This window comes from Coregonus clupeaformis, unplaced genomic scaffold, assembly GCF_020615455.1.
Source record: "Coregonus clupeaformis isolate EN_2021a unplaced genomic scaffold, ASM2061545v1 scaf0350, whole genome shotgun sequence".
NCBI lineage: Eukaryota > Metazoa > Chordata > Actinopteri > Salmoniformes > Salmonidae > Coregonus > Coregonus clupeaformis.
The window spans coordinates 342,501-369,978 of NW_025533805.1; the positions used below are offsets into that span (position 1 = coordinate 342,501).

General features: G+C 46.1%; 1 protein-coding gene across 1 annotated transcript in view; it reads right to left on the bottom strand.

Moving 5' to 3' along the window:
* LOC121556697 (fibroblast growth factor receptor 3) overlaps positions 1-27,478 on the bottom strand; it is a gene marked incomplete at its 5' end in the record, with an annotated part of 202,654 nt that overhangs the window by 129,572 nt on the left and 45,604 nt on the right. Inside the window, 3 exons of the mRNA XM_045215005.1 lie at positions 4,165-4,286; positions 5,198-5,346; positions 25,264-25,442. Coding sequence (XP_045070940.1) covers positions 4,165-4,286; positions 5,198-5,346; positions 25,264-25,442 — 450 coding nt within the window. The remainder of the gene's footprint in view (positions 1-4,164; positions 4,287-5,197; positions 5,347-25,263; positions 25,443-27,478) is intronic.

A 27,478-nucleotide genomic window follows, 5' to 3' on the forward strand; every position in this document is an offset into this window, starting at 1 on the left:
GACACCAAGGAACTTGAAGCTCTCAACCTGTTCCACTACAGCCCTGTCGATGAGAATGGGGGCGTGCTCAGTCCTCTTTTCTTTCCTGTAGTCCACAATCATCTCCTTTGTCTTGATCACGTTGAGGGAGAGGTTGTTATCCTGGCACCACACGGCCAGGTCTCTGACCTCCTCCCTATAGGCTGTCTCATCGTTGTCAGTGATCAGGCCTACCATTTCTATGTCGTAAGCAAACTTAATGATGGTGTTGGAGTCGTGCTTGGCCACGCAATCGTGGGTGAACAGGGAGTAAAGGAGGGGACTGAGCAAGCACCCCTGAGGGGCCCCCGTGTTGAGGATCAGCGTGGCAGATGTGTTGTTACCTACTCTTTCCACCTGGAGGCGGCCCGTCAGGAAGTCCAGGATCCAGTTGCAGAGGGAGGTGTATAGTCCCAGGGTCCTTAGCTTAGTGATGCGCTTTCAGGGCACTATGGTGTTGAACGCTGAGGGGAGAACAAGTATTTGATACACTGCCGATTTTGCAGGTTTTCCTACTTACAAAGCATGTCGAGGTCTGTAATTTTTTATCATAGGTACACTTCAACTGTGAGAGATGGAATCTAAAACAAAAATCCAGAAAATCCCATTGTATGATTTTTAAGTAATTAATTTGCATTTTATTGCATGACATAAGTATTTGATACATCAGAAAAGCAGAACTTAATATTTGGTACAGAAACCTTTGTTTTCAATTACAGAGATCATACGTTTCCTGTAGGTCTTGACCAGGTTTGCACACACTGCAGCAGGGATTTTGGCCCACTCCTCCATACAGACTTTCTCCAGATCCTTCAGGTTTCGGGGCTGTCGCTGGGCAATACGGACTTTCAGCTCCCTCCAAAGATTTTCTATTGGGTTCAGGTCTGGAGACTGGCTAGGCCACTCCAGGACCTTGAGATGCTTCTTACGGAGCCACTCCTTAGTTGCCCTGGCTGTGGGTTTCGGTCGTTGTCATGCTGGAAGACCCAGCCACGACCCATCTTCAATGCTCTTACTGAGGGAAGGAGGTTGTTGGCCAAGATCTCGCGATACATGGCCCCATCCATCCTCCCCTCAATACGGTGCAGTTGTCCTGTCCCCTTTGCAGAAAAGCATCCCCAAAGAATGATGTTTCCACCTCCATGCTTCACGGTTGGGATGGTGTTCTTGGGGTTGTACTCATCCTTCTTCTTCCTCCAAACACGGCGAGTGGAGTTTAGACCAAAAAGCTCTATTTTTGTCTCATCAGACCACACGACCTTCTCCCATTCCTCCTCTGGATCATCCAGATGATCATTGGCAAACTTCAGACGGGCCTGGACATGCGCTGGCTTGAGCAGGGGGACCTTGCGTGCGCTGCAGGATTTTAATCCATGACGGCGTAGTGTGTTACTAATGGTTTTCTTTGAGACTGTGGTCCCAGCACTCTTCAGGTCATTGACCAGGTCCTGCCGTGTAGTTCTGGGCTGATCCCTCACCTTCCTCATGATCATTGATGCCCCACGAGGTGAGATCTTGCATGGAGCCCTAGACCGAGGTTGATTGACCGTCATCTTGAACTTCTTCCATTTTCTAATAATTGCACCAACAGTTGTTGCCTTCTCACCAAGCTGCTTGCCTATTGTCCTGTAGCCCATCCCAGCCTTGTGCAGGTCTACAATTTTATCCCTGATGTCCTTACACAGCTCTCTGGTCTTGGCCATTGTGGAGAGGTTGGAGTCTGTTTGATTGAGTGTGTGGACAGGTGTCTTTTATACAGGTAACGAGTTCAAACAGGTGCAGTTAATACAGGTAATGAGTGGAGAACAGGAGGGCTTCTTAAAGAAAAACTAACAGGTCTGTGAGAGCCGGAATTCTTACTCGTTGGTAGGTGATCAAATACTTATGTCATGCAATAAAATGCAAATTCATTACTAAAATCATACAATGTGATTTTCTGGATTTTCTGGATTTTCACAGTTGAAGTGTACCTATGATAAAAATTACAGACCTCTACATGCTTTGTAAGTAGGAAAACCTGCAAAATTGGCAGTGTATCAAATACTTGTTCTCCCCACCTTAGGTGTTCCTCTTGTCCAGGTGGGAAAGGGCAGTGTGGAGTGCAATGGAGATTGCATCATCTGTGGATCTGTTGGGGCGGTATGCAAATTAGAGTGGGTCTAGGGTTTCTGGGATAATGGTGTTGATGGTGTTGATGTGATCCGTGACCAGCCTTTCAAAGCACTTCATGGCTACAGACGTGAGTGCTACGGGTCGGTAGTCATTTAGGCAGGTTATCTAAATGTGGCCCTCTGTAGCTCAATTGGTAGAGCATGGCGCTTGTAATGCCAGGGTAGTGGGTTCGATCCCCGGGACCACCCATATGTAAAAATGTATGCACACATGACTGTAAGTCGCTTTGGATAAAAGCGTCTGCTAAATGGCATATTATTATTATTATCTTAGTGTTCTTGGGCAAAGGGACTAGGGTGGTCTGCTTGAAGCTCAGTGCGGATGTTGCCTGTAATCCATGGCTTCTGGTTGGGGTATATACGTACGGTCACTGTGGGGACGACGTCATTGATGCACTTATTGATGAAGCCAGTGACTGATGTGATGTACTCCTCAATGCTATCGGAAGAATCCCGGAACATATTCCAGTCTGTGCTAGCAAAACAGTCCTGTAGCTTAGCATTTGCGTCATCTGACCACTTCCTTATTAACCGAGTTACTGGTGCTTCCTGCTTTAGTTTTTGCTTATAAGCAGGAATTAGGAGGATAGAGTTATGGTCAGATTTGCCAAATGGAGGGCGAGGGAGAGGTTTGTACGCGTCTCTGTGTGTGGAGTAAAGGTGGTCTAGAGTTTATTTTCCTCTAGTTGCACATTTAACATGCTGGTAGAAATGAGGTAGAACGGATTTAAGTTTCCCTACATTAAAGTCCCCGGCCACTAGGAGTGCTGCCTCTGGATGAGCGTTTTCCTGTTACTTATGGCCTTATACAGTTCATTGAGTGCAATCTTAGTGCCAGCATTGGTTTGTGGTGGTAAATCGACAGCTACGAAAAATATAGATGAAAACTCACTTGGTAAATCGTGTGGTCTACAGCTTATCATGAGATACTCTACCTCAGTCGAGCAAAACATTGAGACTTCCTTAGTATTAGATTTTATGCACCAGCTGTTGTTTACAAATATACACAGACCGCCACCCCTTGTTTTACCAGAGTCAGCCGTTCTATCCTGCCGATGAAGCGTATAGCCCGCTAGCTGTATGTTGTTCCATGTCGTCGTTCAGACACGACTCGGTGAAACTTAAGATATTACAGTTTTCAATGTCCCGTTGGTAGGATAACCGTAATCTTAGGTCGTACAATTTATTTTCAAATGATTGAACATTGGCTAACAGGATTGATGGGAGAGGCAGTTTACTCGCTCGCCGTCGGATCCTTACAAGGCACCCCGACCTACGTCCACGATATCTCAGTCTCTTCCTCATGCGAATGGTGGGAATTTGGGCCTTGTCGGGTGTCTGTAGAATATCCTTTGCGTCCGACTTGTTGAAGAAAAAAATATTCGTCCAATACGAGGTGAGTAATCGCTGTCCTGATATCCGGAAGCTCTTTTTGGTCATAAGAGACGGTGGCAGAAACATTATGTACAGAATAAATTACAAATAACGCGAAAAAACACACATAATAGTACAAATGGTTAGAGGGCTGTAAAACGGCAGCCATCTTCTCCGGCGCCATTCTTACTCTCAGAGGAGAATGGACAGTCAAAGATAGGGGGTTTGAAAGGTAACAGTATTCTGGACTGGGAGGGGGTTTGAAAGGTAACAGTATTCTGGACTGGGAGGGGGTTTGAAAGGTAACAGTATTCTGGACTGGGAGGGGGTTTGAAAGGTAACAGTATTCTGGACTGGGAGGGGGTTTGAAAGGTAACAGTATTCTGGACTGGGAGGGGGTTTGAAAGGTAACAGTATTCTGGACTGGGAGGGGGTTTGAAAGGTAACAGTATTCTGGACTGGGAGGGGGTTTGAAAGGTAACAGTATTCTGGACTGGGAGGGGGTTTGAAAGGTAACAATATTCTGGACTGGGAGGTGGTTTGAAAGGTAACAGTATTCTGGACTGGGAGGTATGAACAGTGGTCTTGTACTAACACTAACCTTTCAGCATCTTCACAGCAACGTCGAGTGGTTTGTTGGGTTTCTCCTTGTTGATCCCGATGGCCTCCGCCATCACCACCTGACCGAAGCAGCCTTCTCCCAGAGGTTTACCCAATGTTAGTCTGAAAGACAATCCCAAAAAGTTAGCCTGAAATAGAACTACAACCAGTTAGCCTGCAACACAACCACAACCAGTTAGCCTGCAACACAACCACAACCAGTTAGCCTGCAACACAACCACAACCAGTTAGCCTGCAACACAACCACAACCAGTTAGCCTGCAACACAACCACAACCATGTATCCTGAAACAACAACAATGACACACGTTAAAGGATAAAAAACTACCAGATCAATGTTTTAATCTGATCTGGGACAATATTATCTGAAGGTACACATTGTGTTTATCTGGGAGGTCCAAGAAAATGATCCAAAATGTTATCTGGTCATTCCTGCAACATTGAAACAACATGCCTGAAGCCACCCAGCTCTGTCTTTTTTTAACAGACAGCACTGATAGTGAATACTACAGTGTTAGCTTACGTATTCATGTTAACAGTATCGCTCCAAGATGTCTCCCTCTGTCTCACCTGGACTAAGGTATGTTAAGGTATTCCTCTGTCTCACCTGGTCTAAGGTATGTTAAGGTATTCCTCTGTCTCACCTGGTCTAAGGTATGTTAAGGTATTCCTCTGTCTCGCCTGGTCTAAGGTATGTTAAGGTATTCCTCTGTCTCACCTGGTCTAAGGTATGTTAAGGTATTCCTCTGTCTCACCTGGTCTAAGGTATGTTAAGGTATTCCTCTGTCTCACCTGGTCTAAGGTATGTTAAGGTATTCCTCTGTCTCACCTGGTCTAAGGTATGTTAAGTTATTCCTCTGTCTCACCTGGTCTAAGGTATGTTAAGGTATTCCTCTGTCTCACCTGGTCTAAGGTGTGTTAAGGTATTCCTCTGTCTCACCTGGTCTAAGGTATGTTAAGGTATTCCTCTGTCTCACCTGGTCTAAGGTATGTTAAGGTATTCCTCTGTCTCACCTGGTCCTAGAGAATTCCCATTTGGGATCTGAGGGCAGCTCCAGCTCGGAGACGTTGGCAAGCATTGGTCCATCGCTGGATGACAGGCGGGCGATCCTGACCAATGGCGTATTGGAGTTCATGGAGGAGTTAGAATCCAAGGAAACCTGCTGGGTGATAAAGAGACTGTTATATGGATGAGCAAGAGAGAGTAGTTAGAAAGAGGAGAGGAGAGGAGAGGAGAGGAGAGGAGAGGAGAGGAGAGGAGAGGAGAGGAGAGGAGAGGAGAGGGAGAGGAGAGGAGAGGAGAGGAGAGGAGGAGAGGAATGGATATGTGCTGTTACAACAGGCAGGGTGCATCGAGTTGGTTCACTCCGCTGGGTCGTTCCATTGAAATATGGGCTCCTCTCTGAAACCTCCAGAGCCTTTTACAGGTGTACTGTAGAGGTAGTTATCAATTAAATGCCACAATGGGGTGCAGAGCGTTCTCTTTGGATGCTGAGGGGTAGCTCCGCTAAAACCAACTGTGTGCCGTTTTCAAGGGATTGTTAAATAAATTATAACTATTTGTTTTAATATCAGCACCTCTTGAAGAGCATAGTCAGAACTACATGTTCTATTATTCCGTGCAAAACAATTGCGCACATTTAGCTCTTTCGTCAGAGTTATACAGCAAGTAACTGCATGCTTTTCATGATCAGTAAACATCAATTGATTATGTAATTTCAGATACGTGAGGGTAGCCTCACGATATCGCTCAGTATTGGCCACCATTAATTGGATATTTGAATGATATAAAATAAGTGAACTATACCTGATAAGCAGAGCCGCCTTGGAAACGAGTGGCGAGACAGCATTTGCCCAAGCACTTTTCATTCTGGTGTGGCACACCACTTTCAAAGCAGCAGCACCTAACACGTTTACCAGACATATTCATTAGTTCACGTCATAGAAAAACGTTTTGCAACGGAAAAGAAAGCAGGCGTTTCTTATTGGACAAGTTGACATAGTACCTCCCCCAATTTCAACCATGTCTCTCAACAACTATGTTTGGTTGCACCATGCCTTTCAACAACTAAGTTTGGTTGCACAATCTTTTTTCCAAAAGATTACTAAGGGTTGGTAACAGGCTGATTGGTTGGCTATTTGAGCCAGTAAAGGGGGCTTTACTATTCTTGGGTAACAGAATGACTTTTGCTTCCCTCCAAGCCTGAGGGCACACACTTTCTAGTAGGCTTAAATTGAAGATATGGGAAATAGGAGTGGCAATATCGTCCGCTATTATCCTCAGTAATTTTCCATCCAAGTTGTCAGACCCCGTTGGCTTGTCATTGTTGATAAATAGCAAACAAAACAAAAACACTTCCACACTCACTTTACGCAATTCTAAATTACAATGCTTGTCTTTCATAATTTGATCAGTTACACTTGGATGTGTAGTGTCAGCGTTTGTTGCTGGCATGTCATGCCTAAGTTTGCTAATCTTGCCAATGAAAAAATCATTAAAGTAATTGGCAGTATCAGTGGGTTTTGTGATGAATGAGCCATCTGATTCAATGAATGATAGAGCTGAGTTTGCCTTTTTGCCCAAAATGTAATTTAAGGTGCTCCAAAGCTTTTTACTATCATTCTTTATGTCATTTATCTTTGTTTCATAGTGTAGTTTCTTCTTCTTTTTATTCAGTTCAGTCACATGATTTCTCAATCTGCAATATGTTTGCCAATCGGTTGTGCAGCCAGGAATTTTTCAATTCCTCATCAATCCACAGGGATTTAACAGTTTTTACAGTCATTTTCTTAATGGGTGCATGCTTATTAGTAACTGGAATAAGCAATTTCATAAATGTGTCAAGTGCAGCGTCTGTTTGCTCCTCATTACACACCACGGACCAACAAATATTATTTTCATCAACAACATAGGAATCACTACAAAACGTATTGTATGACCTCTTATACACTATATTAGGCCCAGCCTTTGGAACTTTGGTTTTCCTAGATATGGCTACTATATTGTGATCACTGCATCCGATGGATGTAAAACAACATACTGGAGGATACTGTACTATACTGTTGAATACTTTACATTACTGTAGGATACTGTAACATACTGTTGTAAACTGTACCATACTGTAGGATACTGTAGGATACTGTACTATACTGTAGAATACTGTACTATACTGTAACATGCTGTAGGATACTGTACTATACTGTAGGATACTGTAACATACTGTAGTAACAAATAATTAAAAAGCAGCAGTAAAATAAAATAACAGTAGGGAGGCTATATACAGGGGGTACCGGTACTGTACTATACTGTTGGATACTGTAGGATACTGTAGAATACTGTACCATAATGTAGGATACTGTACTATACTGTTGGATACTGTACAATACTGTAGGATACTGTAACATGCTGTAGGATACTGTAACATGCTGTAGGGTACTGTAACATGCTGTAGGGTACTGTAACATGCTGTAGGGTACTGTAGGATACTGTAGAATACTGTAACATGCTGTAGGGTACTGTAGGGTACTGTAGGATACTGTAGGATACCTAAGGATACTGTAACATGCTGTAGGACACTGTAGGATACTGTACTATACTGTAGGATACTGTAACATGCTGTAGGATACTGTAACATGCTGTAGGGTACTGTAGGGTACTGTAGGGTACTGTAGGATACTGTAACATGCTGTAGGGTCCTGTAGGGTACTGTAGGATACTGTAGGATACTGTAGGATCCTGTAGAATACTGTAACATGCTGTAGGGTACTGTAGGATACTGTAGGATACTGTAGGATAATGTAGGGTACTGTAGGATACTGTACTATACTGTAGAATACTGTAACATCCTGTAGGATACTGTAGGATACTGTAACATGCTGTAGGGTACTGTACTATACTGTAGGATACTGTAGGATACTGTACCATGACATACTGTAGGATACTGTAGGATACTGTAGGATACTGTACTATACTGTACTATACTGTAGGATACTGTAGGATACTGTAGGATACTGTACTATACTGTAGGATACTGTAACATGCTGTAGGATACTGTAACATGACATACTGTAGGATACTGTACTATACTGTACTATACTGTAGGATACTGTACCATGACATACTGTAGGATACTGTAGGATACTGTAGGATACTGTACTATACTGTACTATACTGTAGGATACTGTAGGATACTGTAGGATACTGTACTATACTGTAGGATACTGTAACATGCTGTAGGATACTGTAACATGACATACTGTAGGATACTGTACTATACTGTACTATACTGTAGGATACTGTAGAATACTGTAGGATACTGTACTATACTGTAGGATACTGTAACATGCTGTAGGATACTGTAACATGCTGTAGGGTACTGTAACATGCTGTAGGGTACTGTAACATGCTGTAGGGTACTGTAACATGCTGTAGGGTACTGTAGGATACTGTAGAATACTGTAACATGCTGTAGGGTACTGTAGGGTACTCTAGGATACTGTAGGATACCTAAGGATACTGTAACATGCTGTAGGACACTGTAGGATACTGTACTATACTGTAGGATACTGTAACATGCTGTAGGATACTGTAACATGCTGTAGGGTACTGTAGGGTACTGTAGGATACTGTAGGATACTGTAGGATACTGTAGGATCCTGTAGAATACTGTAACATGCTGTAGGGTACTGTAGGATACTGTAGGATACTGTAGGATACTGTAGGGTACTGTAGGATACTGTACTATACTGTAGAATACTGTAACATCCTGTAGGATACTGTAGGATACTGTAACATGCTGTAGGGTACTGTACTATACTGTAGGATACTGTAGGATACTGTACCATGACATACTGTAGGATACTGTAGGATACTGTACTATACTGTACTATACTGTAGGATACTGTAGGATACTGTAGGATACTGTACTATACTGTAGGATACTGTAACATGCTGTAGGATACTGTACCATGACATACTGTAGGATACTGTACTATACTGTACTATACTGTAGGATACTGTAGAATACTGTAGGATACTGTACTATACTGTAGAATACTGTAACATGCTGTAGGATACTGTAGGGTACTGTAGGATACTGTACTATACTGTAGGATACTGTAACATGCTGCAGGATACTGTACCATGACATACTGTAGGATACTGTAGGATACTGTAGGATACTGTACTATACTGTACTATACTGTAGGATACTGTAGAATACTGTAGGATACTGTACTATACTGTAGAATACTGTAACATGCTGTAGGATACTGTAGGGTACTGTAGGATACTGTACTATACTGTAGAATACTGTAACATGCTGTAGGATACTGTAGGGTACTGTAGAATACTGTAGGATACTGTACTATACTGTAGAATACTGTAACATGCTGTAGGATACTGTAGGGTACTGTAGGATACTGTACTATACTGTAGAATACTGTAACATGCTGTAGGATACTGTACTTACACATACTGTACTTTGCTCCATTCATCTTTCCCTCGATCCTGACTAGTCTCTCAGTTCCTGCCACTGAAAAACATCCCCACAGCATGATGCTGCCACCACCATGCTTCACCGTAGGGATGGTGCCAGGTTTCCTCCAGACGTGACGCCTGGCATTCAGACAAACAGTTCAATCTTGGTTTCATCAGACCAGAGAATCTTGTTTCTCATGGTCTGAGAGTCCTTTAGCTGCCTTTTGGCAAACTCCAAGCGGGCTGTCATGTGCCTTTTACTGAGTAGTGGCTTCCGTCTGGCCACTCTACCATAAAGGCCTGATTGGTGGAGTGCTGCAGAGATGGTTGTCCTTCTGGAAGGTTCTCCCATCTCCAAAGAAGGAACTCTGGAGCTCTGTCAGAATGACCATCGGCTTCTTGGTCACCTCCCTGACCAAGGCCCTTCTCCCCCGATTGCTCAGTTTGGCCGGGCGGCCAGCTCTAGGAAGAGCCTTGGTGGTTCCAAACTTCTTCCATTTAAGAATGATGGAGGCCACTGTGATCTTGGGGACCTTCAATGCTGCAGAAATGTTTTGGTACTCTTCCCCAGATCTGTGCTTCGACACAATCCTGTCTTGGAGCTCTACGGACAATTCCTTCGACCTCATGGCTTGGTTTTTGCTCTGACATGCACTGTCAACTCTCTCCTCTTCCATCCTATCATCTCTTCCCTCTGCTCAATCCTTCTCCCTCCAATCTCCTGATTCTGCCTCCTCAACCCTCCTCTCCTCCCTTTCTGCATCCTTTGACTCTCTGTGTCCCCTATCCTCCCGGCCGGCTCAGTCCTCCCCTCCAGCTCCGTGGCTTGATGACTCATTGCGAGCTCACAGAACAGAGCTCCGGGCAGCTGAGCGGAAATGGAAGAAAACTAGACTCCCTGTGGACCTGGCATCTTTTCACTCCCTCCTCTCTACATTTTCTTCATCTGTTTCTGCTGCTAAGGCCACTTTCTACCACTCTAAATTCCAAGCATCTGTCTCTAACCCTAGGAAGCTCTTTGCCACATTCTCCTCCCTGCTGAATCCTCCCCCCCCCCCCTCCTCCCTCTCTGTGGATGACTCCGTCAACCACTTTGAAAAGAAGGTTGACGACATCCGATCCTCGTTTGTTAAGTCTAATGACACTGCTGGTCCTACTCACACTGCCCTACCCTATGCTTTGACTTCTTTCTCCCCTCTCTCTCCAGATAAAATCTTGCGACTTGTGACTGCAGGCCGCCCAACAACCTGCCCGCTTGACCCCATCCCCTCCTCTCTTCTCCAGACCATCTCCGGTGACCTTCTCCCCTACCTCACCTCGCTGATCAACTCATCCTTGACCGCTGGCTATGTCCCTTTCGTCTTCAAGAGAGCGAGAGTTGCACCCCTTCTCAAAAAACCAACACTCGATCCCTCTGATGTCAACAACTACAGACCAGTATCCCTTCTTTCTTTTCTTTCCAAAACTATTGAGCGTGCCGTCTTTAGCCAACTCTCTTGCTATCTCTCTCAGAATGACCTTCTTGATCCTAACCAGTCAGGTTTCAGCAATGGTCATTCAACTGAGACTGCTCTTCTCTGTGTCACGGAGGCTCTCCACACAGCTAAAGCTAACTCTCTCTCCTCTGCTCTTGTCCTTCTAGACCTGTCTGCTGCCTTTGATACTGTGAACCATCAGATCCTCCTCTCCACCCTCTCCGAGCTGGGCATCTCCGGCGCGGCTCACTCTTGGATTGCGTCCTACCTGACCGGTCGCTCCTACAAGTGGCGTGGCGAGAAGCTGTCTCCGCACCACGTGCTCTCACCACTGGTGTCCCCCAGGGCTCAGTTCTAGGCCCTCTCCTATTCTCGCTATACACCAAGTCACTTGGCTCTGTCATATCCTCACATGGCCTCTCCTATCATTGCTACGCTGACGATACACAACTAATCTTCTCCTTTCCCCCTTCTGATAACCAGGTGGCGAATCGCATCTCTGCATGTCTGGCAGACATATCAGTATGGATGACGGATCACCACCTCAAGCTGAACCTTGGCAAGACGGAGCTGCTCTTCCTCCCGGGGAAGGACTGCCCGTTCCATGATCTCGCCATCACGGTTGACAACTCCGTTGTGTCCTCCTCCCAGAGTGCGAAGAGCCTTGGCGTGACCCTGGACAATACCCTGTCGTTCTCCGCTAACATCAAGGCGGTGACCCGATCCTGCAGGTTCATGCTCTACAACATTCGGAGAGTACGACCCTGCCTTACACAGGAAGCGGCACAGGTCCTAATCCAGGCACTTGTCATCTCCCGTCTGGATTACTGCAACTCGCTGTTGGCTGGGCTCCCTGCCTGTGCCATTAAACCCCTACAACTCATCCAGAATGCCGCAGCCCGTCTGGTGTTCAACCTTCCCAAGTTCTCTCACGTCACCCCGCTCCTCCGCACACTCCACTGGCTTCCAGTTGAAGCTCGCATCTGTTACAAGACCATGGTGCTTGCCTATGGAGCTGTGAGGGGAACGGCACCTCCGTACCTTCAGGCTCTGATCAGTCCCTACACCCAAACGAGGGCATTGCGTTCATCCACCTCTGGCCTGCTGGCTCCCCTTCCTCTGCGGAAGCATAGTTCCCGCTCAGCCCAGTCAAAACTGTTCGCTGCTCTGGCACCCCAATGGTGGAACAAGCTCCCTCACGACGCCAGGACAGCGGAGTCACTCACCACCTTCCAGAGACATTTGAAACCCCACCTCTTTAAGGAATACCTGGGATAGGATAAAGTAATCCTTCTACCCCCCCTCTTAAAAAAATAAAAATAAAAATACATTGTAAAGTGGTTATCCCACTGGTTATAGGGTGAATGCACCAATTTGTAAGTCGCTCTGGATAAGAGCGTCTGCTAAAAGACGTAAATGTAAAAAAAAAATGTAACTGTAGAACTCCAATCAAGTTGTAGAAAAATCTCAATGATGATCAATGGAAACAGGACATTTAACACTATAGACTGTAACAAGACAGGGTTACCTTTAACACTATAGACTGTAACAAGACAGGGTTACATTTAACACTATAGACAGTAGACTGTATCAAGACAGGGTTACATTTAACACTATAGACAGTAGACTGTAACAAGACAGGGTTACATTTAACACTATAGACTGTAACAAGACAGGGTTACATTTAACACTATAGACAGTAGACTGTAACAAGACAGGGTTACATTTAACACTATAGACTGTAGACTGTAACAAGGCAGGGTTACATATAACACTATAGACAGTAACAAGACAGGGTTACATTTAACACTATAGACAGTAGACTGTAACAAGACAGGGTTACATTTAACACTATAGACTGTATCAAGGCAGGGTTTCATTTAACACTATAGACAGTAGACTCTGTAACAAAGTTTGTTTCATGTGTAAGTCATAAAACCTTGTGTCATTGTTCTGGTCTCCAGGGGTTGGTTCCCTTGCACTCAATGTAGGAACTGATTGCCCGTATATTTTTCATAAAAAATAATATCCCCTTTTTCATGAAGTAGATTTTATTGAATGTCACTCATTCTATTGCACTCTATTCTAACCAAGCCTGCATTACCAGTTCCTATCAGTAGGTGTCAGTATGCACTAGCTAGTCGAAAAAGACTGATGCCATGATGCCATGGCTGCCTGTCTCTGTATTTGTGAAAGTTATGGTGGTGCTAGAATCCATAAATTATCTCTTTCTGCATTAGCCATCCATCTGTTATGGTAGGACACATTAGCTAGCAACAGCAAGCTAGCTAGATAAATTACCATGAATGTTTCATGTCCGCAAATTAATATAGTTGGTTCAGAGTTAGTTTTGATATTTCAACCTGCGTGTCCTGATCGCGTCTGGTGTGGGTGGACAAAATCAACATGCGTGCGATGGCGCACACAGACTTATCATCATGTTACAGTGTACAGTCAGTAAGCAGTTCAATAAGCAGTTTATCAGTTACACCGACGGGCCCCAGTGGCAATAAATTAGTAAAACCAAAAACGTACCTTGATTTGGAAGAGTTCCAGTGTTGTGTTGGACAGTCATAACCAGCTAGCTGACATAGCATCCCTCTGTTTGAGCCAGATGTTTGAGTAGGCTAAACTAGCTAACTGCATTTGCTAGGTAAGTAAGTGAAACTGAAAGTGAAAAAGAAAAAGAAATGATGAAATATCTCTCTCTATCTCGCTCTTGCTTCTCCTTCATTTTTGAATAAATTAATTCGTTCAAAACTGTTCAACTATTATCTTTCTCTCTCTTTGAGTCAACTACTCACCACATTTTATGCACTGCAGTGCTAGTTAGCTGTAGCTTATGCTTTCAGTACTAGATTCATTCTCTAAACTTTTGATTTGATTTGATTTATTAGCCGACGCCAAAGGCGACAGATAGTCTTACTGGGGTCCGACATACAACGAAAAGACATTACAGACAAAATACTTTACAATATACATACATTTAAAAACATTAACATGTAGTGTGTGTGCATCTATCAGTTACACATACATGTCAGTACATACACACAACAAGTAGGTCACATGGGGGAGAGGCATTTTGCCGTGAGGTGTTGCTTTATTTGATTTTTGAAACCAGGTTTGCTGTTCACTTGCTCTATATAAGATGGAAGGGAGTTCCATGCACTCATGGCTCTGTATAATACTGTACGTTTCCTTGAATTTGTTCTGGACCTGGGGACTGTGAAAAGACCCCTGGTGGCATGTCTGGTGGGTAAGTGTATGTATTAGGTGATGTGTGTAAGTTGACTATGCAAATAATTAGGAATTTCCAACAAAATCTGATAAAATAAAGAAGTGACACAGTCAGTCTCTCCTCAACTCTTAGCCAAGAGAGACTGGCATGCATAGTATTAATATTAGCTCTCTGATTACAATGAAGAATGTGCCACTCTGTTCTGGGCCAGCTGCAGCTCAACTAGGTCTTTCTTTGCAGTACTTGAGATTTGATTAGGTGGACAACATGTCAGTTCATACTTCAAGAGCTCCAATAGGTTGGAAGACGTCCTCCGGAAGTTGTCAAAATTACTGTGTAAGTCTATGGAAGGGGGTGAGAACCATGAGCCTCCTAGGTTTTGTATTGTAGTCAATGTACCCAGAGGAGGACGGAAGCTAGCTGTCCTCTGGCTACACCATGGTGCTACCCTACAGAGTGCTGTTGAGGCTACTGTAGACCTTCATTTCAAAATAGTGTGTTTTAATCAATTATTTGGTGACGTGATTATATTTAGTATAGGATAACTTTTTTAATGTTTTACTATTTTTATTTTTATGGAATTCACTGAGGAGGATGGTCCTCCCCTTCCTCCTCTGAGGAGCCTCCACTGACTGAGTATACCAAACATTAGGAACACCCCCCGCGTTGGAGAACTACGGGGAGTTTGCTCGCCTCCTTCGGGCGGTCTTTGATCACCCGCCCTAAGGTCGAGAGGCGGGCGAGCGGCTGGTTCACCAGGGGCAGGGGACGAGGACTGTGCAGGACTTTGCTTTGGAGTTTCGGACTCTGGCAGCGGGGTCCGGGTGGAACGAGCGGGCCCTTATCGACCATTTCCGGTGCCATCTGCGGGAGGACGTCCGACGGGAGCTAGCTTGCCGGGACACCATGTTGTCTATCACACAACTGGTGGACATGGCCATCCGTTTGGACAACCTGGTGACAGCCAGAGGACGTCCTGGAAGGGGTCTGCTCGTTCCCACCCCGGCCGACTCGGATCCCGAGCTGATGGAGCTGGGTGGAGCCGCCTTCCGAGAGAGCGGAGGACGACAGCGACAGTACACCACACGGTGACATCAACGCTCTTTTGGGTCTGGAGGCGGTAGGCAGGGCACTCTCGCATCACCCCAGGTATCGAACACCCACACTTGTTCAGAGCCCTCTGCTGCACACTGTACCCTACCAATCTACTTTCCCGATCACATGGTAGTTCCCCAGTGTAAGGCGCTAGTCGATTCAGGCGCAGCTGGGAACTTTATGGACAGGGTATTCTCACGCCGTCTAGGTATTTCATTGGTTCCCCTATCCATTCCACTCCCCATCAGAGCACTTGATAGTCAACCGTTAGGGTCCGGGTTGTTCAGGAAGTTACTGCACCAGTCACCATGGCTACCCAGCAGATCACTTTTTTATTATTGAGTCTCCTGATTTCCCTGTGGTATTAGGTATCCCTTGGTTAGCACTCCACAACCCCACCTTTTCATGGCCGCAGAGGGTTCTCACGGAGTGGTCGCGAGAGTGTCAGAGTAGGTGTCTAGGTGTTTCCGTTGGTACAACCACGGTGGAAAGTCCAGACAGTACCTCCACTGTGCGCATTCCCCCCGAATACCTCGATTTGGTGAACACGTTTTCAAAGACGCAGGCTACCAAGTTAACACCTCATTGGGCGGGGAATTGCGCGATAAACCTCTGTGTAGACGCTGTACCTCCCAGGAGTCATGTGTACCCCTGTCGCAGGCTGAAACGGCGGCTATGGAAACATACGTCACCGAGTCCCTGCACCAGGGGTTCATACGTCCCTCCACTTCACCACGGGGCATTATGAATACCTGGTGATGCCCTATGTTTTGATCAATGCTCCATCCATCTTCCAGTCCTTTGTGAACGAGGTGTTTCGGGACATGCTTGGTCGTGGTGTAGTGGTCTACATCGATGATATTCTGATGTATTCCGCTACGCGCGCCGAGCATGTATCCCTGGTTCGCAAAGTGCTGGCCCGACTGTTGGAAAATTATCTTTATGCCAAGGCAGAGAAGTGTATGTTTTTCCAGCAGTCCGTCTCCTTCCTTGGATACCGCATTACCACCTCAGGGGTGGAGATGGAGGGGAATCGCATTTCAGCCGTGCGTAATTGGCCAACTCCCACCACGGTTAAGGAGGTGCAGCGCTTTCTGGGCTTTGCCAACTACTATTGGAGGTTTATCCAGGGCTTTGGCAAGGTCGCAGCTCCCATTACATCTCTGTTGAAGTGTGGGCCATCCCGGCTCCGCTGGTCTGCTGAGGCTGACAGGGCCTTCAGGAAACTGAGGGGTCTGTTCACCTCAGCCCTGGTACTGGTCCACCCCGATCCATCACTACCGTTCGTAGTGGAGGTGGATGCGTCCGAGGTTGGGATAGGCGCTGTCCTATCTCAACGCTCGGGCACGCCACCCAAGCTCCGCCCCTGTGCCTTCTTCTCTAAGAAGCTCAGCCCGGCGGAGCAGAACTACGACGTTGGTGATCGGGAGCTGTTGGCTGTTGTCCGAGCTTTGACCGTGTGGAGGTATTGGCGTGAAGGGGTGAAACACCCTTTGCTCGTCTGGACGGACCACCGTAACCTGGAGTACATCCAGGCAGCGAGGAGGCTGAATCCTCGCCAGGCCAGGTGGGCCCTATTCTTCACCCGGTTCGATTTTACACTGTCATACATCCCGGGTATGAAGAACGTGAAGGCAGACGCATTGTGACGGCTGTATGACACAGAGGAGAGGCCCAAAGACAACACCCCCATACTCCCGGCTTCTTGCATTGTGACGCCGGTAGTATGGGCGATGGACGCGGATATAGAGCAGGCGTTACGCACAGATCCATCTCCACCTCAGTGTCCAGCTGTGCTGCGGTACGTGCCTGCTCTTATCTGTGATCGTCTGATCTACTGGGCACACACGTCACCCTCCTCTGGTCACCCAGGTATCGGTCGTACAGTGCGCTGCCTGACCGGAAAGTACTGGTGGCCTACCTTGGCTAAGGACGTGAGGGTGAATGTCTCCTCCTGCTCGGTGTGCGCCCAGAGTAAGGCACCTAGGCACCTCCCATCGGGTAAGTTACAACCTTTACCAATTCCACATGACCATGGTCTCATCTAAGTGTTGATTTCCTGACTGATCTTCCCCTCTCCCAAGGTAACACCATCATCCTGGTCGTTGTGGACCGCTTTTCCAAGGCCTGCCGCCTCCTTCCTCTGCCCGGTCTCCCCACGGTCCTGCAAACTGCGGAGGCCCTGTTTACACACGTCTTCCGGCACTACGGGGTACCAGAGGACATAGTGTCTGACCGAGGTCCCCAGTTCACGTCCAAGGTCTGGAAGGCGTTCATGGAACGTCTGGGGGTCTCGGTCAGCCTGACCTCGGTCCGGAGGAACGGTGCTGGGTCCCGGTGAGGGATATCCTCGATCCCTCCCTGTTACGGGATTTCCACTGTCGCCATCCGGCTCGCCCTGCTCCGCGTCCTCCTGGCCGTTCCCAAGGCCGGGGTCGGCGCGCTGCTGGAGGTACGCGTCGGGGGGGGGGGTACTCCTTCTACCCCCTCCCCCACCCCCCATAAAAAAAGTGGTTGTCCCACTGGCTATCCTAAGTTGAATGGACCAATTTGTAAGTCGCTCTGGATAAGAGCGTCTGCTAAATGACTTAAATGTTAAAATGTTAAATGTACTGTCACGACTTCCTCCGAAGCTGTCTCCCCTCCTTGTTCGGGCAGGCTTCGGCATTCATTGTCACTGGCCTTCTAGCCACTGCCGCTCCATATCTCATCATTCCATTTGTCTTGTCAATTACACACACCTGGTTCATATCCCCTCATTAGTACATGTATAAGTGTTCCCTCTGCCCCCTTGTCCTTGAGGGTGATTGTTATTTGTGAGTTGAGTGTAGCTCAGTTGAGCTACCCATACCTTGTATTTCCGGGGATATTGTTCATTTAAATGAATATTCAAATGTCTGGCAACAGCTCTGGTGGACATTCCTGCAGTCAACATGCCAATTGCACACTCTGTGGCATTGTGTTGTGTGACAAAACTGGCCTTTTATTGTCCCCAGCACAAGGTGCACCTTTGTAATGATCATGCTTCTTAATCAGTTTTATGATATACCACAACTATCAGGTGGATGGATTTTCTTGGCAAAGGAGAAATGGTCACTTACAGGGATGTAAACAAATGTGTGCCGAACATTTGGGAGAAATAAGCTTTATGTGGGTATGCTAAATTTCTGGGATCTTTTATTTCAGCTCATGTTTGATTTGCTTGCCATCTCTAGTGGTGATGAAAATAGTCAGACTGACAACTTTACCAGGACCATGATCTCTGATGAAGCAAGCTAAATGACATGTTGTTTGCTTAGCTAGGTAGCTACATGCCAAATGGATATGCTACCCTCACGTATCTGAAATTACATAATCAATTGATGTTTATTGATCATGAAACGCATTTAGTTACTTGCTGTATAACTCTGATGATAGAACTGGGCCAATTGTGCGCCGCCCCATGGATCTCCCGGTCGCGGCCGGCTACGACAGAGCCAGGATCTCTAGTGGCACAGCTAGCACTGCGATGCAGTGCCTTAGACCACTGCGCCACTCGGGAGGTTAATACTGAAGTGAGACAGTCAGGTCTATGGAGGATAGTCCCGAGTAGCTCAGTTGGTAGAGCATGGTGCCAGGGTTGTGGGTTTGATTCCCACGGGGGACCAGTAAGAAAAAAGTATTAAAATGTATGAAGTCTGTACTGGGGCTGGTAGTGAGGTAGAAGCTGTACTGGGGCTGGTAGTGAGGTAGAAGCTGTATTGGGGCTGGTAGTGAGGTAGAAGCTGTATTGGGGCTGGTAGTGAGTTAGAAGCTGTACTGGGGCTGGTAGTGAGGTAGAAGCTGTACTGGGGCTGGTAGTGAGGTAGAAGCTGTACTGGGGCTGGTAGTGAGGTAGAAGCTGTATTGGGGCTGGTAGTGAGGTAGAAGCTGTACTGGGGCTGGTAGTGAGGTAGAAGCTGTATTGGGGCTGGTAGTGAGGTAGAAGCTGTACTGGGGCTGGTAGTGAGGTAGAAGCTGTACTGGGGCTGGTAGTGAGGTAGAAGCTGTATTGGGGCTGGTAGTGAGGTAGAAGCTGTACTGGGGCTGGTAGTGAGGTAGAAGCTGTATTGGGGCTGGTAGTGAGGTAGAAGCTGTACTGGGGCTGGTAGTGAGGTAGAAGCTGTATTGGGGCTGGTAGTGAGGTAGAAGCTGTACTGGGGCTGGTAGTGAGGTAGAAGCTGTATTGGGGCTGGTAGTGAGGTAGAAGCTGTACTGGGGCTGGTAGTGAGGTAGAAGCTGTACTGGGGCTGGTAGTGAGGTAGAAGCTGTATTGGGGCTGGTAGTGAGGTAGAAGCTGTATTGGGGCTGGTAGTGAGGTAGAAGCTGTAATGGGGCTGGTAGTGAGGTAGAAGCTATATTGGGGCTGGTAGTGAGGTAGAAGCTGTACTGGGGCTGGAAGTGAGGTAGAAGCTGTAATGGGGCTGGTAGTGAGGTAGAAGCTGTATTGGGGCTGGTAGTGAGGTAGAAGCTGTACTGGGGCTGGTAGTGAGGTAGAAGCTGTACTGGGGCTGGTAGTGAGGTAGAATGATTACAAAATGAATATTACCAATTGAACGACATCTATTGCAGGATAAATCAACGTTAGAGTTTACATAGGCTGGGATCCACCTCAAACTGTTATTCTATAGGCTGGGATCCACCTCAAACTGTTATTCTATAGGCTGGGATCCACCTCAAACTGTTATTCTATAGGCTGGGATCCACCTCAAACTGTTATTCTATAGGCTGGGATCCACCTCAAACTGTTATTCTATAGGCTGGGATCCACCTCAAACTGTTATTCTATAGGCTGGGATCCACCTCAAACTGTTATTCTATAGGCTGGGATCCACCTCAAACTGTTATTCTATAGGCTGGGATCCACCTCAAACTGTTATTCTATAGGCTGGGATCCACCTCAAACTGTTATTCTATAGGCTGGGATCCACCTCAAACTGTTATTCTATAGGCTGGGATCCACCTCAAACTGTTATTCTATAGGCTGGGATCCACCTCAAACTGTTATTCTATAGGCTGGGATCCACCTCAAACTGTTATTCTATAGGCTGGGATCCACCTCAAACTGTTATTCTATAGGCTGGGATCCACCTCAAACTGTTATTCAATAGGCTGGGATCCACCTCAAACTGTTATTCTATAGGCTGGGATCCACCTCAAACTGTTATTCTATAGGCTGGGATCCACCTCAAACTGTTATTCTATAGGCTGGGATCCACCTCAAACTGTTATTCTATAGGCTGGGATCCACCTCAAACTGTTATTCTATAGGCTGGGATCCACCTCAAACTGTTATTCTATAGGCTGGGATCCACCTCAAACTGTTATTCTATAGGCTGGGATCCACCTCAAACTGTTATTCTATAGGCTGGGAACCACCTCAAACTGTTATTCTATAGGCTGGGAACCACCTCAAACTGTTATTCTATAGGCTGGGATCCACCTCAAACTGTTATTCTATAGGCTGGGATCCACCTCAAACTGTTATTCTATAGGCTGGGATCCACCTCAAACTGTTATTCTATAGGCTGGGATCCACCTCAAACTGTTATTCTATAGGCTGGGATCCACCTCAAACTGTTATTCTATAGGCTAGGATCCACCTCAAACTGTTATTCTATAGCCTGGGATCCACACTATACAGCTGTTGGAAGAGCACATGTATCAGTGGCTGTCCACTGGCTGTCCACTGGCTGTCCACTGGCTGTCCACTGGCTGTCCACTGGCTGTCCACTGGCTGTCCACTGGCTGTCCACTGGCTGTCCACTGGGGCGTATTAATAACACTTGATATCCGTTTCGCCCGTAGGCTACACCACTGCTGTTGTCCTTACCTCCAAGCGTTTATTCAAGTTGGATAATCTTCGGATGCTGACAGCATTGGAAGAAATAGCTTGGACCGTAGCATACTAAAGCCTATTCCTGGTCTTTTCTCACAATCCATTAAACGCATTCGGTGTGTCATCATAGTGGTCTCTGACTTGTGGTCAGTCTCGCTCAGGCGGAACAAACTTAAACTTGGGCTTTTTTCAATGTTGAATTGAATGTCATTGAGAAAACAGAAAGGTGTCAAAGATTTTTTTCACATACATCCTTTCTGAATTTAAAAGTAATCCTAGAAGTAATATAGTTTTTCAAAAGTATCTGTAATCTGATTACAATATATTTGCTGATAACGTAATGATTACAGTAACAGTTATTTGTAATCCATTACATATAATCCTTTACTCTCCAATCCTGTGCACTATATAGGGAATAGGGCTGTCCATAGGACTCTGGTCTAAAGTAGTGCACTATATAGGGAATAGGGCTGTCCATAGGACTCTGGTCTAAAGTAGTGCACTATATAGGGAATAGGGCTGTCCATAGGACTCTGGTCTAAAGTAGTGCACTATATAGGGAATAGGGCTGTCCATAGGACTCTGGTCTAAAGTAATCAATCAATCAATCAATTTTATTTTATATAGCCCTTCTTACATCAGCTAATATCTCGAAGTGCTGTACAGAAACCCAGCCTAAAACCCCAAACAGCTAGCAATGCAGGTGTAGAAGCACGGTGGCTAGGAAAAACTCCCTAGAAAGGCGAAAGCCTAGGAAGAAACCTAGAGAGGAACCAGGCTATGAGGGGTGGCCAGTCCTCTTCTGGCTGTGCCGGGTGGAGATTATAACAGAACCATGCCAAGATGTTCAAAAATGTTCATAAGTGACAAGCATGGTCAAATAATAATCAGGAATAAATCTCAGTTGGCTTTTCATAGCCGATCATTAAGAGTTGAAAACAGCAGGTCTGGGACAGGTAGGGGTTCCATAACCGCAGGCAGAACAGTTGAAACTGGAATAGCAGCAAGGCCAGGCGGACTGGGGACAGCAAGGAGTCACCACGGCCGGTAGTCCCGACGTATGGTCCTAGGGCTCAGGTCTCTCAGTTGGCTTTTCATAGCCGATCATTAAAGAGTTGAAAACAGCAGGTCTGGGACAGGTAGGGGTTTCGTAGCCGCAGGCAGAACAGTTGAAACTGGAATAGCAGCAAGGCCAGGCGGACTGGGGACAGCAAGGTGTCATCATGCCCGGTAGTCCTGACGTATGGTCCTAGGGCTCAGGTTCTCAGAGAGAAAGAGAGAACGAGAGAATTAGAGAGAGCATACTTAAATTCACACAGGACACTGGATAAGACAGGAGAAGTACTCCAGGTATAACCAACTAACCCCAGCCCCCCGACACATAAACTACTGCAGCATAAATACTGGAGGCTGAGACAGGAGCGGTCCGGAGACACTGTGGCCCCATCCGAAGAAACCCCCGGACAGGGCCAAACAGGAAGGATATAACCCCACCCACTCCGCCAAAGCACAGCCCCCGCACCACTAGAGGGATATCCCCAACCACCAACTTACAATCCTGAGACAAGGCCGAGTATAGCCCACAGAGGTCTCCACCACAGCACAAACCAAGGGGGGGCGCCAACCCAGACAGGAAGATCACGTCAGTAACTCAACCCACTCAAGTGACGCACCCCTCCCAGGGACGGCATGAAAGAGCACCAGCAAGTCAGTGACTCAGCCCCTGCAACAGGGTTAGAGGCAGAGAACCCCAGTGGAGAGGGGAACCGGCCCGGCAGAGACAGCAAGGGCTGTTCGTTGCTCCAGCCTTTCCGTTCACCTTCACACTCCTGGGCCAGACTACACTCAATCATATGACCTACTGAAGAGATAAGTCTTCAGTAAAGACTTAAAGGTTGAGACCGAGTCTGCGTCTCTCACATGGGTAGGCAGACTGTTCCATAAAAATGGAGATCTATAGGAGAAAGCCCTGCCTCCCGCTGTTTGCTTAGAAATTCTAGGGACAATTAGGAGGCCTGCGTCTTGTGACCGTAGCGTACGTATTGGTATGTACGGCAGGACCAACTCGGAAAGATAGGTAGGAGCAAGCCCATGTAACGCTTTATAGGTTAACAGTAAAACCTTGAAATCAGCCCTTGCCTTAACAGGAAGCCAGTGTAGGGAAGCTAGCACTGGAGTAATATGATCAAATTTCTTGGTTCTAGTCAGGATTCTAGCAGCCGTATTTAGCACTAACTGAAGTTTATTTAGTGCTTTATCCGGGTAGCCGGAAAATAGAGCATTGCAGTAGTCTAACCTAGAAGTAACAAATGCATGGATTAATTTTTCTGCATCATTTTTGGACAGAAAATTTCTGATTTTTGCAATGTTACGTAGATGGAAAAAAGCTGTCCTTGAAACAGTCTTGATATGTTCGTCAAAAGAGAGATCAGGGTCAAGAGTAACACCGAGGTCCTTCACAGTTTTATTTGAGACGACTTTACAACCATCTAGATGAATTGTCAGATTTAACAGAAGATCTCTTTGTTTCTTGGGACCTAGAACAAGCATCTCTGTTTTGTCCGAGTTTAAAAGTAAAAAGTTTTCAGCCATCCACTTCCTTATGTCTGAAACACAGGCTTCTAGCGAGGGCAATTTTGGGGCTTCACCATGTTTCATTGAAATGTACAGTAGTGCACTATATAGGGAATAGGGCTGTCCATAGGACTCTGGTCTAAAGTAGTGCACTATATAGGGAATAGGGCTGTCCATAGGACTCTGGTCTAAAGTAGTGCACTATATAGGGAATAGGGCTGTCCATAGGGCTCTGGACTAAAGTAGTGCACTATATAGGGAATAGGGCTGTCCATAGGACTCTGGTCAAAAGTAGTGCACTATATAGGGAATAGGGCTGTCCATAGGACTCTGGTCTAAAGTAGTGCACTATATAGGGAATAGGGCTGTCCATAGGGCTCTGGTCTAAAGTAGTGCACTATATAGGGAATAGGGCTGTCCATAGGACTCTGGTCTAAAGTAGTGCACTATATAGGGAATATGGTGTCATAGGGCTCTGGTCTAAAGTAGTGCACTATATAGGGAATAGGGCTGTCCATAGGACTCTGGTCTAAAGTAGTGCACTATATAGGGAATATGGTGTCATAGGACTCTGGTCTAAAGTAGTGCACTATATAGGGAATATGGTGTCATAGGGCTCTGGTCTAAAGTAGTGCACTATATAGGGAATAGGGCTGTCCATAGGACTCTGGTCTAAAGTAGTGCACTATATAGGGAATAGGGGTGTCCATAGGACTCTGGTCTAAAGTAGTGCACTATATAGGGAATATGATGTCATAGGGCTCTGGTCTAAAGTAGTGCACTATATAGGGAATAGGGCTGTCCATAGGACTCTGGTCTAAAGTAGTGCACTATATAGGGAATAGGGCTGTCCATAGGACTCTGGTCTAAAGTAGTGCACTATATAGGGAACAGGGCTGTCCATAGGACTCTGGTCTAAAGTAGTGCACTATATAGGGAATAGGGCTGTCCATAGGACTCTGGTCTAAAGTAGTGCACTATATAGGGAATAGGGCTGTCCATAGGACTCTGGTCTAAAGTAGTGCACTATATAGGGAATAGGGCTGTCCATAGGACTCTGGTCTAAAGTAGTGCACTATATAGGGAATATGATGTCATTAGGGACACACACATTATGTCTACAGTAACAGAGACAGAGAGGAAGGTTTGAAGGTTTGAAGGTTTGAAGGTTTGAAGGTTTGAAGGTTTGTATGTTTGAAGGTTTGTATGTTTGAAGGTTTGTATGTTTGAAGGTTTGAAGGTTTGAAGGTTTGAAGGTTTGAAGGTTTGAAGGTTTGAAGGTTTGAAGGTTTGAAGGTTTGTATGTTTGAAGGTTTGAAGGTTTGTATGTTTGCTGGAAATCTTGTATCTACTTTCTGTTACCTGTCTCTTTAAGGGGAACTTGGAGAGTTTCTGGATGGGCGGGGAGGGCAGGGTCTTCTGGGTAGACATCCTCATACGACAGAGGATGATGATGACGACGGCCAGGATGAAGAGCACGCAGCCCGTCACATAGATCAGGATGTCAGCATAGTCATCCTCCTTGTCACCATCCTCCAGCGCTGGGAGAGGTTAGGGGATAGAGGTCAGGGGCTAGATGTTAGAGGTCACAGAGTTAATGTTGGACCACAGTCATAACCACAACTACACTACATCCATTGCAGCCGGGTCCCAGATCTGTTTGTGCTATCATGACCACTGCTTATACCTCATCAACATGTCTGGCATGACAATGTGTAATAAGGAGTTGGCAACTTGGCAAAAGAGCAGAAACAGACTGCCACCCAGGCTTCAACCATTGTGTTGTTTAAATGTGTTGATTAATACCATCCTAAACGTGTCTTTACTCAGCAACACACTGGAATAACAGCACCTGAGGTTTGAACAGAACAACTCTTCTAGAAGCAGAGTGAGCTAAAAGGTGACTGTACCGTACTGAACTGATCTCACTAACCCTAAACCCTAACCCTAAACCCTAACCCTAACCCTAACCCTACCCCTAACCCTAACCGTACTGAACTGAGCTCACTAACCCTACCCCTAACCCTAACCGTACTGAACTGATCTCACTAACCCTAAACCCTAACCCTAAACCCTAACCCTAACCCTAACCCTACCCCTAACCCTAACCGTACTGAACTGAGCTCACTAACCCTACCCCTAACCCTAACCGTACTGATCTCACTAACCCTAAACCCTAACCCTAACCGTACTGAACTGATCTCCCTAACCCTAACCCTAACCGTACTGAACTGATCTCACTAACCCTAACCCTAACCCTAACCGTACTGAACTGATCTCACTAACCCTAACCCTAACCCTAACCCTAACCGTACTGAACTGATCTCACTAACCCTAACCCTAACCCTAACCGTACTGAACTGATCTCACTAACCCTAACCCTAACCCTAACCCTAACCGTACTGAACTGATCTCACTAACCCTAACCCTAACCCTAACCGTACTGAACTGATCTCCCTAACCCTAACCCTAACCCTAACCCTAACCGTACTGAACTGATCTCACTAACCCTAAACCCTAACCCTAACCGTACTGAACTGATCTCCCTAACCCTAACCCTAACCCTAACCCTAACCCTAACCGTACTGAACTGATCTCACTAACCCTAAACCCTAACCCTAACCCTAACCCTAACCCTAACCGTACTGAACTGATCTCACTAACCCTAACCCTAACCGTACTGAACTGATCTCACTAACCCTAAACCCTAACCCTAACCCTAACCCTAACCCTAACCGTACTGAACTGATCTCACTAACCCTAAACCCTAACCCTAACCCTAACCCTAACCGTACTGAACTGATCTCACTAACCCTAACCCTAACCGTACTGAACTGATCTCACTAACCCTAACCCTAACCCTAATCGTACTGAACTGATCTCACTAACCCTAACCCTAACCCTAACCGTACTGAACTGATCTCACTAACCCTAACCCTAACCCTAACCCTAACCCTAACCGTACTGAACTGATCTCACTAACCCTAACCCTAACCCTAACCGTACTGAACTGATCTCACTAACCCTAACCCTAACCCTAACCGTACTGAACTGATCTCACTAACCCTAACCCTAACCCTAACCGTACTGAACTGAGCTCACTAACCCTAAACCCTAACCCTAACCCTAACCGTACTGAACTGATCTCACTAACCCTAACCCTAACCGTACTGAACTGATCTCACTAACCCTAAACCCTAAGCCCTTGAGTTGATCTCACTAACCCTAAACCCTAAACCCTTTAGTTGGGCTCACTAACCCTAAACCCTAAGCCCTTTAGTTGATCTCACTAACCCTAAACCCTTTAGTTGATCTCACTAACCCTAAACCCTAAGCCCTTTAGTTGATCTCACTAACCCTAAACCCTTTAGTTGATCTCACTAACCCTAAACCCTAAGCCCTTTAGTTGATCTCACTAACCCTAAACCCTTTAGTTGATCTCACTAACCCTAAACCCTTTAGTTGATCTCACTAACCCTAAACCCTTGAGTTGATCTCACTAACCCTAAACCCTAAGTCCTTTAGTTGAGCTCACTAACCCTAAACCCTAAGCCCTTTAGTTGAGCTCACTAACCCT